The sequence below is a fragment of the Lynx canadensis genome, chromosome A1 (genome assembly GCF_007474595.2).
Source record: "Lynx canadensis isolate LIC74 chromosome A1, mLynCan4.pri.v2, whole genome shotgun sequence".
NCBI lineage: Eukaryota > Metazoa > Chordata > Mammalia > Carnivora > Felidae > Lynx > Lynx canadensis.
In genome coordinates, this window is record NC_044303.2 from 42481727 (window position 1) to 42497102 (window position 15376).

Consider the following 15376-nt stretch of genomic DNA (forward strand, 5'->3'; position numbering starts at 1 on the left):
AATGGAGCAAGGATGAATTCTAAAAATACAGCTTGAGAAATGATTCAATATCAATTCCTATGAGGATCAAAGCACTCACTTAGTAGCCAGCCCTCTTCATTATGGTAATGCTATGGTTTTATGGATACCTAGGGTTTTCATCTGATTTACTTTTGGAGGAGAGTCGACACACACAACTGAGAGTTTCTTCTCAGGAAGAGTTGAAAGCCAGATCACCGGCATCGGAGGTACCAAAGGTAAGTGTGAGCAGGCCTGCACTGTCCACTTGGAATAACTAGATTCATCAAAAAGTAAATCTGTCTATTCCAAGGCGTGTGTTTGAGATTTTTATTCTTTCAGACACATCCAATGTTTCTGCTTTTGGAAAAAATAGGCAAGACTAATTCTCTAGGCTATAAATCACTCTAATGTGGAGGGAAATGTGTTAGCTGGTTGTATTACAAAGCCTTTACTTCATATTTAATAGGCACCTGCAATACCAGCATTATACAAAGCTCTCTACTTTGCAAATCTTTAAAACCCCACTTAATTTTCAGTACCGATTTCCTGCAATCTAAGAGCTTATGAAGGGTTCACTGTGTTCATACAGATCTATGCAAAATGTGCCAGAATTTCCCTGTCTGTGATGGCATTCATTTGGAGGTGAATCCCAAATTTTTATCACTGGCGTGCTTATTTCCGACCAAAATAAATATCCTTAGAATGAAAGCTGAAGATTACGAGGACAAAAAGGAGGCAAAGTAACTAGCACTGGGAGAGATATATGCAAATATCAGCTCAATGACAATTCTTCATACCATTTACAATTGAAGCTTAAAGACCCAAATACTCTGCAATCCATTAGTTTCTCAATATCCTGGAAGGGATTAGAGTATTTCTTAATCAACTGCTAACAGACTGAAAAAGGCCAGAGAGTGGATATTAACAAAGCAGGGTAATACTAAAATGCAGAGATGGCCAGATAGAAAGACAAATTGTGGAAGAATGTTAAAATATATTATACAAACATGGTAAAATCAACCCAATTTCCACCTCCTTGCAGCCCACATAATTAAAAATCTATATAAATGAATGAATGCTGAGGCTGTAATAGAATCCTTTTAAGAAAAGATAAGTTCACTTGTTAACAAATTCTGGAATAATGAGTATAACATGACTAGAAAGAATTAATCAAATATGCCCCTCAAATTGTGCTTATATCTTCACCACCCCCAACTGTACAGATGGTCCCAAGTCCATCATTTTAAATGTGATATGTGCTGATGGACCAGTAATCGATTGGACTGTTAAAATTGGGGAAATATTTAAGTAATGTAAATAACAGAGAAGTATGGAAAAACCTATCCCTAATCAATGACTTCAAGTTCTGAATGCCTTAAAATCATATTATGGCTCAGAAATTTCTACTAATTCCAGTACTATTCTTATCTATAGGATACAAACTGTCTAGAGGACAAAATGTGAGTGAGATAGTAAATATGGGTTGTTTTCCCACTTTATTCCTGCCATCACCCTTTACCATTAAGGAAGGGTAGTTGTTTAACTTACTTAATGAACTTCCATTTTAATGAATCTTGGCTTAGGGAAAAAAAGAATATAAATCAAAACCAAAATGTCAATCATAGTAATATGTCTTTCTTGTTCTATGTTTCTGATGACTGACAACCCAATAGGTTTGTATCAAACAAAGGTAAAAAGCATGTGTTCCTTTCCAAATGAAATGTTTGACAGATTTAACAGCTATCTGAAATAACTGATGAAATCCTAAACAGCACAGCCTATCTCCTAATGTACATGAGAAATCTTATTTCTACATTTGGATTTTTTTTCCCTGATCTGATGCAGATTCAGGGGGTCCTAACTAATACAAAGGATGTACCACATTAGCATTATTAGTTATTGAACTCCTATGCTTCCAGATATTGAAAACTTTAGAGCAAGCCCCCTGCTGCCTTGCATTCCCAAATTCTCACTAATATCTGACCTGTGATTAGAGTCATATTTTTTTTAAATGACAAATTTTAGGGCCCTGGTATATAGAATTCTGGAAAATCTATTAAACATAAAATCAGCTGTCAAGAAAGCCAAAATTTAAAAACCCGTGTATTTCTAAATAATTCTTAGTTTCCAACTACCTTGACTATATAAGATATTAACTAACTTGTTAATATTAGCAAGAGACTAGTTTGAATAAAGGGTCTCCTTCAAGAAAACATCACACTAAATTCAGAGAATGCTTACTGCAGGGATTTTAAGTGAAAGTGGTAAACAATTCACTAAACTCACTTTCTTTTTTGTCTGAAATAATATGCAAGCTAAGAGTTCAACTCTGACAAAGTCAAACTGAGAAAGTGCTAAAAAAAGGAGCAGTAAAGTTGACATGGCCCTCGATCCCATAAACACTCAGTCTGGTACCGCTAGACCAGCATGGCGTCTGTGGGGGTTAGTTAGCATCTGGACCATTTCTGCATTCCCACCTACCCCCCCCAAAAAAAATTAGAAACCAAAACAATCTGAACAATAAAATAAAATTGTGGAAACAATGCTTCTGAGAAAATAATTTACAGGTCTCACTTTCATACCTCAGTACTGTCACAGAAAATAATGTGATATGAAAAATAATTCATTAAGAGACCATTTCTAATATTTTGGGTATAGTTTATGCACATCTCACATATGTCAGTCAACATAAAAAGTGAAAGTTCAAGAGTCAGACTAATTCACAACTGGTTATGAGGAAATGGGGTTTTAGATTTGAGGTTTTTCATTAAATCTAAATTCTATTTTACTATTTCATGTATATTTTAATTTGAGCTATTATGAGAAGATACATTATAGCTTGAAATATTTAATAAGACTATACATATACCCAAAGAATATCACGTATTCTTAGCAGTACAATACTTGCAAGGTAATTTTAGTGATGTTAAAGCCTCTTCTGTAACACCGTAAGGATGACTCACTTGAAACTAAGGGAACATCAGTTTAGAGTGTTTCTATATATAGAAATAATTGTAAAATTTAGGAGATAGTCTTTTAACTACTGAAATTGTTTTCTCTACGTTAACACGTATTCAGTAATCAGAAGACACATCTATGCTTAATACAGTGGCAACTTTTATTTTTACTCTCCTCAAGGTTATTAGCAATGAATACTATAATGTACCTTGAATTTTATAGCTTAGCTGTATCAAGTTGAAAAAAAAAATCAAGTATTTGTATCACAAATCCAAGAGGAAAGGTAGCCAGTTTGTATAGATGGCCCATCCTTATTTCAAATTCCTAAATAAATCCAAGGGGTCTGGGTTTCCTTTACCTCACAACTGACTTCTTGATCATAGGGCACTTGGCCAAAGGGAAGGAGTGGAAATAAAAATCGCAACTGATAACATTTTAAATATACTTTGCATCTTGGGGAGAAATTTTTCTCCACATACCACCTGTGTTCAACTGTCACGATATACTGCAACATTTAGTAGTTTCAAGTATCGTCACATTTTTTTTAGTAGCCTCACATTAGTTCAGATTTGCTGCCTTCACTTCTTTCAATTGCATTTTCCCACTGTTCTAAATAGCAATTCTATGACTGTCCTCTGCATTTTACGTGACACAGCACTTCAGTGGTTGTAGTGGGATTCTTCAAAAATGAAAAATAATCATAAATGTAGTATGGTATCTCTAAATGACTGGGAATAGAAGCAATTCCCTTTCTGTAGTAAAAATACATGTATACACTTGTGTATAGCATGCACACACATTTTCAATGTTTAATTTCTTCGATACATACACAGATATACATATGAGCAAATACTCTCGATTGTGAACAGTTGAAGTCAGGATACTTAAACTCTAAAATAAGCATTTCATTTAGAAAATTAAACATAACTGTTTACCCACAACCAGACTGTAATGCAACTCTCACAGATTGTTTTATTACTGGAAGAAGTTGTCAAATGTAAATAGGTCACTTTTTTTTTTTTTTTTTTACATTTTCATTTATACCCCCACAAAAAGCACACTGGGGCCAAGAAAATTAATTCCCCAAGTGCTGTCAACCAGGTTGGGAAATAGCAATAAACAGCTTACTGTAAAGCCCCTCCAGCCACAATAAAAAGGCTGTCAATAAGTGAGCTGAGTGAGAGCTGGGCTGTGTACAAACAGGTACTCTGGAAATGATAATCTGAAAGGGAAAAGACCTGACATTTCTTATTCCAATATGCTGAGGCAGTGGTTCTCAAAGTATGGTCTCTGGACTAACAGCATCAACATGCCTAGGATCTTGTCAGCAATGGAAACTTTCAGGCTTGACCCCAATGGTACTGAATCAGAACATCTGGGAGTGGGGTCCATATTTTAAGAAACCCTCCGGTTCATTCCGAGACACCTTAAAGTTTGAGAACTTAATATCACATTTTAAAAATCACATCCACTAAGAATATATTTTCCTTTTAGAAAAATACACCAATGAGCTTTGTCACTTAAAGCCCTACTGGAATTATCTTGCCATCCTCTTAAACCCATAACAGTGAACTTTGCTTATTTATAAATAAATATCAAGACATGCTCTTGCTTTTCTTAAAAATGGGAAATTCCACCCAATCTGTGAATGATAAGGGTACTTCTGAAAATTCATGCAAAATAATTTGTGGAAAATCCAGTGACAGATTTGTTATGTTCAAGGAAAATGAAAGCTCAGTGAAATCGAGTGGATGAGGAATATGGTTTCCAACATTCTTTGCAGGGTCACACGAGGCAAAACAGCAGGGGAATGAAAGACAAAATAGGAACTAATGCCCTGATGGCAGAAGAGTCAGACATTATGTTTTCATTGTATCCACAACACAGATGAATGATATTTAAATTTGGTAGCCCTTTACTCAAGAATCTTGCATTTTACTCACACATCAACTAGCACCATTAAGTGAAAAAGGTATTCCTGTTCACAGCACTCTGTGCCCACTCAACTAAAAATCTTCACACATTATATGTTTATAAATTCCTTTGAAAGCTTTTGTTGTGATAAACCCTACTTTTTTCAAAATTGTGTAGCTTCAGGAGCATATTCTGTATAAAAGCAACTAGTTGAAGAGAAGGAGCTAAAAATAGAATTTTTATTTTAGCTTAACTAGAACATCTTCAGATAACACTCATGTAGTTCAGTTAAAAAAAAAAAAACCTAAAAGGATCGTATATAATTTATGTTCTTCATTCATAGAAAATATGCCTCTTACACTAAAATTGTACATATTGCTATCACCAACACTTCTCCTTACTTCCAATATTCCTTTTCTCCAACACTGCAATTTTTCTTTCTCGGTGTGAAAATTTCTAAAAGGTATAAGCAAAGCCATTTCAATAGCTCTTCAGCATAATAGTGAATTACAGCTATGTCTGAACATCCAAATGACTACAATGAGAACTGCACAGTAACACATGGTCTCAAGGAATGTCTAAAATGCACTTTAGTTCCAGTTAGAGAATTAGTCAGCATCCTATTTTAAAGATTACATCATACAAATGTTCTTATGACTAAGCCTAAACAAAATATCTTTTCCATAATTTGCTGAAATGCACTTAACATTTATGTCACTGTACTACATAGAGTTTCAAGTTTTGTGGAGAAGTCAGAAAAAGTGGGCCCGTGCGTCAATGCTAATCCACACCACATTTACATGAAAAGAAAGATGATGTTGGAAGAATATCAGAATGTTTCTTTGGAAAACAAATTTCAGATTTTGTATGAAAAGTTCAAATCATGTTTGCTTTTTTCAAGAGGGTATGCAAATCATAAAATATCAGCATATCGTGAGTGACCTTCACCTAAAAAGTAAATAAAAAAGCCGTTTTCTTTCTTTTCATTAATAGTACCTTCATATTTAAGTCCATTAAATCCATTAAGTCCATTAGTTTCAAAAATTACTTAGCATGATTAACTATCTTATTTACCAACTTTCTTTCGCAAACCTTTACTAAGCTCAGAAATCTTCTACATTTTAAAACAACCTCTCTTAAAAAGCTGATGAAGTTAACATAAAAATAAGTCTTTCCAACTTCAACTTCTATCAGATAACTTCATATGCTCCTCTAGAATTCTGACACGGACTTATTTTAATTCCTCTCATTCTGTGCCTTCAAGCTTTAAGTATATGTACTTTTAAAATGCTCTAGATATCTAATCTTTTACATTAAGAAGTAGAGATTTTAGTTGAATAATCACAGATAGACATTATGCTTACTGTTCTGGGAATATCTATGCGATTCACTGTCAAAATTACTTTTATGAATATCTTATTACCACAAAACCTTAAGGTCATTCCAGAGCAATAAACACTAGATGGTAAGAGGGAAATAGAGTTTCAATAAAACATTCTATCTCACCCCACGTCCCACATAAAAAAAGGAAAAACTCTTGAGTTTTCAAACACTGATCAACAATTGTCAATACTGTCCTGCAAATTTATTTTTGCTTTCCTTGATTTTCTGAAATCTATATGTTCCTTATTTTGAACAAATTCAGATGGGCCATCACCATAGGGGGACTCAGTACCAACAAGGGTGGAACTCAGATTACGAAATCCTAGAAAGTTGGTGTGGTGAGAGCTAATCACAAAAGAGCAACCAAATGAATTGAAATGCTAGTTGCTCCAGAGCAACTATCATTAAATAAAAGGTATCTTTGGCTGTAGTACCAGCTTGATCCTTCCCTCCCCCCTTTCCTTGCTACTGCGGGATGGGCGCCTGGCCAGCACAAGCGACATGATACCCTAGTGCCATCTACAGGCTATTACTGACACTCAAATTTCATGGCAATAGACAAGCACCGGTGAAATAAATTAGACAGCACTGCATTTAAATCTTTATTAACAAGGAATTATTAGACCTAAGAAAAACTAATTCTGGATTTGGTTGAAATATGAGTTTCTCAGCCTCTTAATCCCTCTTCATATGGCATATTTCACAGTTTAAAATGAGTTATGACAGATCACTTATGCATTACTAAGATGGGAGAATATTTACAATGGATTCATTCTTTTCTGTATAAATTGGTTATATCAGGGAGAAAGCATTCCTTCTATTTTTTTTTTTTCTTGAAAGAGTACTTTGGCCATTACGGACAATTTGCCAACCTTCTATTCAATACCCAATGTACTATATTACAATGAAATCATCTGAAATCAAAGAGAAGGCTTCCTATATGGCTTCGTTGCAATCTATCAACAATCATGTGCTTCACGGCTGATGTACATTTAATAAACTACTATCTTGTTTAGAGACTAAAAAAAAATTAACCCCTTTAGCAACCACAGCTCCAAAATAATTATAGCGACACCTTCAAACGTCATTTAAAACTTGGGATTTGAAGGTGACTTTTTAGATCAAAAGGTAACGTGAAAATCTTGAAGCAGTCAATTTGGAAACCCCAGGAGCAGAATTTGGCATAACAGGACAGGTTTTCTTCTTCAGCAAACATTATCTTGGGACATTTTGGAATTATTTCCTCTTTTCATCTTTTGTCATTTGAAGGAAACTGTGAAGTTAAATAATTCTCAGAACTCAGAAATTTCAAAGCTGTTCTAAAAATTCTTGACTGAGCCCCAGAGGAATAAAAAAAGGGGTCAAGTTTTTTTTTTCCCTCTTTATAACTAAGCTAAAGTTAGACCAAAACAAGAGACACACTGGCACGTTAATACTGGTTGACTGGGCACTTGTATGCAGTACTTATAGACCAGTAAAAGTGCTCGTTTACCTGTCTGGTGTGTAAGGGGCCCTTTGTCTTGAAGCCTCCTTGGGAACTGCACTCTGAGGCACTGAAGTGATCTGAACTAGTGGAAGAGCGTTTGGAGAGGGTGTCACAACCCCCGACAAAGGTGTTGTCCAAAGGGAGTTCCTGAATCACATGATGCTTTTTCACGGAAACCGGAGTGTCTGGTTTAAGATGAAAAGCAGGCTGTGGAGAAGCAGATTTGTAGTGCTTGGCCAGGTCAGGGCTGTTAGGCTTGAAGGTTGTTGGAGGGGCTGGGCCCCAGTCAAATCTTCCTATACTTTGCTCCTCCAGCTCAGCGGGCAGGCTTATTGTCCCATTGATAGGTTCGTGAACTGCATCGTCAGGTTTGGACTCTTCAATTGTAACAAAGTTCAAAAGAGAGCTCTTGGGAGACTTTCTTTTCTTCCTTTTCTTTTTCTTGTTTTGTTTGTTCTCCTGGTTTGGGGACATCCACTCAGCACCTTGCTTGCTCCTCTGAGCTGCTTTGAACCTCGATGCATGGCGACATCGCACCAGGACGGTGACGAAGATCACCACTATGACCACCATGGCCCCTGCGACGATGGCAATCATGATGGTGAGATAGTCCTCATTTTGATAGGGTTGGCTACTGTCCCCTATGTTCCTATCCAGTGGGGTCTCCATAGTCCTGCGAATCAAGTCATAGATATAGGAGGCATTCCCAGCGGTGTCATTAACGTAAAGAAAAACAAGCACGAGTGTGTGCAAAGACTTAGGGTATCCCAGGTCACTTATATTGACCACCAAACGGTGCAAGCCCACATCAGTAGGTGCTGGCTTCTCTTCCAGAGTGATGTTACCTGTTACTGGATCGATCCGAAACAAGCCTTTGTTGTTCCCACTCACAATTGTATACTTCAGTTCGGCGTTCATCCCAGTGTCGATATCCACTGCAAAAACTTCTGCTACCACAGAGCCAGGAATGGCTGAGAGGGGTACCAACTTAAAAGAAGTGTTGGAAGGTGGAGAAATGACAACTGGGCTATTGTCATTGACATCCATGACATTGATAGTTACTTTTGCGGTGGAGGAACGAGGTGGTTGTCCTCCATCAGTGGCTTTGACATCAAAAGTGTAGGAACTCTGCTGCTCTCTATCAAATGAGACATTTGACTTTATGACTCCAGAATAGGGATCCAGCACAAAATTATCATTGTCATTTAGAATGGAGAGAGTCACAGCTTTATTCTCTCCAGCATCTGCATCTGTCACTGTGATTACCCCCACAGTACTATACTTTGGCAGATTCTCAGACACAAAAAATTGAAAATGATTATGAGTAAACTTGGGGCTATTGTCATTCTCATCCAGAACAGTAACTATCACGGCCGCTTGGCTTTGGAGGGGAGGGGTTCCATTGTCCCTGGCAGTTACTGTAAAAATGAACCGCTCCTGTTCTTCTCTGTCAAAGACTCTGGAGGCTGTCAAAACTCCTGTCTTTCGGTCCAAATCAAAGAAGGAGGCATTCGGTCCAAGCTGATAAACAATGTCCGCATTTTTCCCACTGTCTTCATCTGTGGCACTAATAGTTGTTAAGTATAACCCACGTCGGTTGTTTTCAGAAACTGACAGCTCAATTACAGGCTGGTTGAAAATTGGTGGGTTGTCATTTTCGTCCTCAAGCTTAACCCTTACCAGGGCAGTCTGATTTAAACTGGGTTTCCCAGAATCAGAGGCAACAATTTTAAAGCTGAATTCTTTGGTGCCCTCATAGTCCAACAAAGAGGAGGTCTCTAACAAATATTGGTTATCGTATACTGCCTTCAAATGAAATGGGACCTCTCTTTCAATAAAACAGATCACTTTGCCATTCACATCTGTGTCCTTATCTGAAACTGTAATTAGGGCAATCTTTGTATTGACAGGATCTTTCTCAGATAAATACACTGTGCCATTGATGGGACTTATAATGTACCTGAGGTCTATGTTAGGAGGGTTATCATTTACATCAGTGACATTGATGGTAACCGTTGCTCGAGCAGGAGTGGAGCTGCCATCACTAGCCAGCACTGTCACTTTGTGAATGGCTGTCTCCTCTCGATCTAGGGACCTCTGAACTGTAATCAGCCCAGTAGTATTATTTAAAGCAAAGAGCCTTTTGGTTGCAGGGGCGACCTGGGCACCAAAAATGTACCGGATTTCAGCATTACTGCCTATATCTGCATCAGTGGCATGGAGCTGAATTACAGAGGTGCCCACAGGAGCATTCTCTGGAATATGCACCTCCACTTGACCCTCTTTAAACACTGGCCTGTTGTCATTTACATCACTTACTGTGACCTGCAGTATGGCCGTGCTGGATTTCTGTGGAGTGCCTCCATCCTCTACTTTGATTTTCATCACATAGGTATCTTTCTGTTCTCTGTCCAAGTTTTGCTGAACAATCAATTGCGGCCACTTCTCTCCCTCCGGAGTTTCCACGATATCCAGTCCAAAAACACTCTGCCCATTTAACAATTCATAATGCTGTACACCATTGAAGCCTGTGTCAGGATCTGTTGCTGATGGAATTGGAAAGCGGCTGTTGATCAAAGTGTTTTCTGGAATGGAAATATTGATGACAGGGGATGGAAACATGGGGGCATTATCATTGGTATCCTTGACAATTATTTTTATTTTGATCAGCCTGAAAAAATCATTGGGGAGGATCACTACCTCAAGTTCAAAGAAACACTCATTCTCCTCAGCATAAGAGGCTCCAGCACAGAGTTTTTCTCTGTCTATTCTATTGGAGGTTGTGAAAATTTCCCCAGTGCTACTGGATACTTTCACCAAAGGGGCATCCCCAGCTTTAGAAACCAGTCTGTAGACAAGGCTGGCACTGGTCCCTGTGGCAGCATTGATGTGAGAAATGTTCAGATCCTTTGGTATGTTTCCTATGGGCACATTTTCAGGCAATTCCTCTCTAATAGTGTAAATAAGTTCTTGAGCTATTGCAGAATCCAGCCTTAAACAGGCAATCAGAGCAGCCAACAGGTAAAAATCCCTCAGGTCCATGATAATGTATTTATTTTCTTTTCCTGGATTTTAGGGTTTAAAGGTTTCCACTGAGGGATGATGCACGAATTGCAAGAGGAAGCGTGCATGGACTGGAGGATGCATTACATCTCATCGCTTATTTGGAGACAGCCACTGTCAACACAATCGTATAGACAATATTATTCTTCAGTAAACAAAAACACACAGTCATGAAATATCACAACACATTTTCCACTGCACATTAGTAAACATGGCAGTTTGCTCTGCCACTGTTTGCAAGTTAACTCTGTGGATGAAAACACTAAATATCCACTGCTTGTTGCATTTGCCAGGAGAAAATGAAATTAATCTACTTTTGAATTAAGGACAGCTGCTATTTTTACCTGAATTCACCCACACTGTTTTTCAGGACACTGTTTAATTCAAAACATGCATTCTTGTTCTCCTCTTCCCCTCCCCCTGTCTTACCCGCCTCCTGGCTTCTAACCCACCTCCCTTAGTTTTTTTAGGTGCAAGTGAAAAACACCAAGTATTTAGCTATGGTTCCTGCTAATTGCTTTGTCACATGTCAAATGTGATGTTTTCTTCTCTGCTACACTGAGTCACCTCTTTCCTCTAAAAAGACTGTCTCTTCTTTCCTCCCAGTTCCTCAACTGCCTTCTAACACAATCTTACTGGGAAACAAGCACCCGGACATGCTGCTGCAGCATCAGAAGCAATAGTCACCGGCCACTACATAGCCTCATTGCTTAAAAGCACGATACCAACACTTCAAATTTCCTACCCAGACCTTGCTCTCATTTCTCCATATTGCCAAATTATCCCCATTTGGATTAAGAAACACACTAAAACTTTTAAAAATGTATAATACAAGATTCCTCATCCTAGATGTGGAAGAGAGTGTGGAGATGGAAGTAAAACGCAGCTAACATTTCCATGTAACAGCACAATATTTTCTACTGAACATAAAAGAGGAAAAAATGCAGTTTCTTAACCCTGATCCCTGGTTATAATATGAGTAACATCTGCCACACATAAATACTGCAACCCAGTAACGCAGGTAAAAAGGCTTCTGTTTAGATGCTCCCCTAACTGCAATTTAAATGGGTGCAAGGCTCCAGGCAGCCACCTACCTACTTGAGTAGAACTGGTCAGTTCCCAGGCTCTAATCTTATCTGCATTAGGCTGTACGGTAGCTGATGCCCGCGATTAGTTCCAGCAGAGTGATGCAGGTAGGGATGCAGATACAGCCTAGTAGGTGAGCTCTGCCCCAACCGTCTACCCAATTACAAACATCCCTCGTCCACACTGAGGACATATCTAAACACAGAATTTACAATTGTGCATGCGAAACTTTACACTTACGTTAGTTGCCTCAACCTTTCCCCTTTCCCGGTATGCTGCAGTTAGGAATGATTTGTTCCAACACATAGAAAGCCATGCATCTGGTAGCACCAGTTTGGGGAGAAATCAGAAGCAGCAAAACGTTTCCTCCTTGTGAATTGTGTTGCTTCGGGCTGGCAAATTAGCAACTCCAGAGAACAAATTCACAGATTTGTCGTTAGTCATTCTCTTCACATTTTCGTCTCTATTACCACGGGGTCTGGGCTCTTCTGGTATTTAACACACACACAACATCCAGTTGCACTTCTTCAGCTCAGGGGTATTTTCCACAGCATCAGGCATACCATTTCCCTCCGATGTCAATACTGCTTAAGTCTAACTTCTGGTAGGAAACGTCAGAGTTGGGGTGATGGTGATTCTCTGGCTGCTCTCCGGGATGACAGTTGCCCGAAAAAATTCCTAATCGGTTATCTCTTTCGGGCTTCAGAGACTCTAAGGCGCTCCTTCCTGTCTTGCATGCTCTCCCTCTTCCCTTCTCCTCTGCCCCTCTCTCCTTCTCCCTCTCCTCTCTCCTCTCTGAACTGAATTTCTTGATATAACTCTCAATAAGCCCAGAGGGAGGGCGTGACTGCCAGAGCCCCGCCTCCGGCCCCTGATTGGCCCGCATCTTGCGGTGCGGGCGGCTGCAGCCAGGCACGAGGGAGGGGGCGAGGAACAAGGCGCTGACTGTCTCCCAGCCTCCCCTCCTCAGCGCCCCCTCGGCAGCCGCGAAAACCCGGAGAACTGATCCTGGCCCCGGGAGAGCCGGGCTCCAGGAGGCGCACATGAGCATGCCCGCAGGGTTCGGCCCGGAGGGAAGTGCAGCTGCTCCCCAGGCCGGCGCGGAGGCAGCTCTCGCAGCGTGAGCCGCCCTTTGGTTTGCTCTGTGCGGCGAGGGGCAGAGAACCGCGGAGCACCGGTGGTGGGACGAGCCGGGGCGGCGCGGGAGGCAGGCGGGCAGTGCAGGCAAGGATCCGGGGAGCCTCCCGCACCGCGATGGGCGGATGGTGGGGGGGGGGGGGTGCAGAGACGGCTCATCTCCGAGAGCACATTTCGTACTTGTCTTTACTAAATGGAGGGGCCAGAATGCGAAGGGAGGGAATAGTCAAACCAGGGTATGAGACACGATATGCGCTGTCACCCCTCAGGAGGAAGCACGGGCCAACGGATCTCCGGAGAGCCGTGAAAAGACAACATGCCCTGTGCTGCAACTAGAGGCTTTTGCTGGCAGGAACACTGGCAAGAAGGGCAGAGAGGGCGGATAGCGAAAGGTCGGGACAGGATATTTGAATCTCAACCAGGACCGGAAAGAAAATTAATTTGCGCACTTTCTAGAAGCAGGGTGATGGAAGATGCCTGGGGAAAGGGAAAGTGGCAGCTTCTGGGACGCCTTGATCAGCCCCAGGCCTGTCTGGCGTGCGGTGCAAGTCTCGTCTCGGAGAACAGCGTGGGCCACGGCGACCTATCTTAGCTGTCCTTGCACTTCGACTCCCGCGGTGTCCAGAAAACCTAGGAACCCGAGCTCGTCAGGTCGCGCGGCTGCAGGCAAAACCTGCATCCAGCTCACCTAACTGCAAACTTTGCTTGTGAGAGGCTGGAAGGAGTCCCGTCCAGCTGTTCCCCAAGCTGTAGAGCATTTCCTTTCCTTTTGCACTTCTGATTGCAACTTTACATGTAGTACTTGTCTCTCCCTGTGCATTTCTTACTCCAGTCTGTACCAAATCCTCACGGGTTTCCTCCTTTTCATACAAGAGCTAAACGGAATGACTCCGAAAAGGATCAGCCTTATTCCTAAATATTAGCCCCCGAAGCACTGTTTTCGATTGATCTTTTAAAATTAGCAAACCACGAAGATTTCTGTAAGGGACTCTACCCACAACGCCAGATACCTAAGTTTGAGGGCATTAATAACAGTTCACTTGGAACAACCACACACAAAAAATGTTTTGAATGACCTGTAAAAGTTGTCTGAGAAAGTCTTAATGAGTGATTGAATAACTTGTTCTAACTTAGAGGATAAAGAGTATTTGTCTTAAACCTCCGTGTTCCTCATTCTGTACTGGGCTGTAGAAGCACTAAAGACTCTACAGTTAAGCACTATGATGGCATGTTCCTTTTGTTTCAGTACAATGTTTTGGTTGTTGTTGTTTTTTTCCAATAAGAACAACTTCTTTTTAGATATTTAAAAGTAAAAAAGGAAATCATTAAGCCTACCAATCTTAGATATTGTATAAATAATTCCATTATTTAACCAACTCATTTGGCATTACAATTTCCCCTCATCTGTGAAAATATAAGCTCCTTTTTATTCAAACTTTTCCTCTGGCGAATATTCACAATAAAAGTGCAGTACCTAAAAGCCCACTGTAAAATACATTGATCCCTTATACATAAAATAGAAAAACAGTTTCTTGCAAGCAATAGGTGGATATTGTTTTTAAATAGCCTAATGACTCTTACAATAGTATTTTGTAGGATTAGAATATGCGGAATGAAAAGGTCTGCTTAAGTATACAAAAGTCAAAAAAAAATTACCTGATACAATGTGAATTACAGGAATTCTTTTATTTTACTACTGATGATTATTTTGCCATTCACAAAATCTACAGTTAAAGCTAGTGCATTGTTCCAACTGTCACCTATTTTATGCTCTGAACTAGTTTAAAATAAATGAACCATCATCCTGATACATTTACAATAAACACAGCAGCACAGGCACTTTCCAGTTCATTCATAAGCATCGTGCTATCTCACCTTCTTATTTCTAATCATACTGTAGTCATTTCAAAGTTCTGTTGTAATCGCAACACATAGCTTAGCAATAATTATTTAACCTTATTACCAAGCGTAATTGTTTCTGTTTGCTAAAGAATAGCTTGACTTGTAGTCAGAACCCATTATTATCTTATACTCAATAGACGAAATCTTAGAACACAGATGAAGGTTAGGAAGAGAAAAAAAATTATCACATGATTAATTTACAACCATGAGACTTCAATTAATGGAAACCACAGGTCAAAGCCCCCAAAAAGAAATACAATTTAGATTCTTTGCAAAGGAAATTGAACACAGAAATAGAGCTGACTTCAGTGCATTCTATTTTGTGTTTATTTAGCATATCTAAATCACTGAGATTCTTTAACCATACCAGTTTTAAGCTCTTAAAGCCAGAACAGTTTGAAGCTTATTGTACCCTATTATATTCCAACTTATAAACTATAGAATGAG

General features: G+C 39.6%; 1 protein-coding gene across 2 annotated transcripts in view; it reads right to left on the reverse strand.

Moving 5' to 3' along the window:
- Positions 1–12687, reverse strand: part of LOC115511520 (protocadherin-9) — a 926897-nt gene extending 914210 nt beyond the window's left edge. For both annotated transcript variants that reach the window (XM_030311898.2, XM_030311895.2), the window contains exons 1-2: positions 12131–12687; positions 7748–10918 (exon numbers count right to left, since the gene is read on the reverse strand). In XM_030311898.2, coding sequence (XP_030167758.1) covers positions 7748–10783 — 3036 coding nt within the window. In that variant the 5' untranslated portion in view covers positions 10784–10918; positions 12131–12687. The remainder of the gene's footprint in view (positions 1–7747; positions 10919–12130) is intronic.
- Between the last annotated feature and the right edge of the window lie 2689 nt (positions 12688–15376).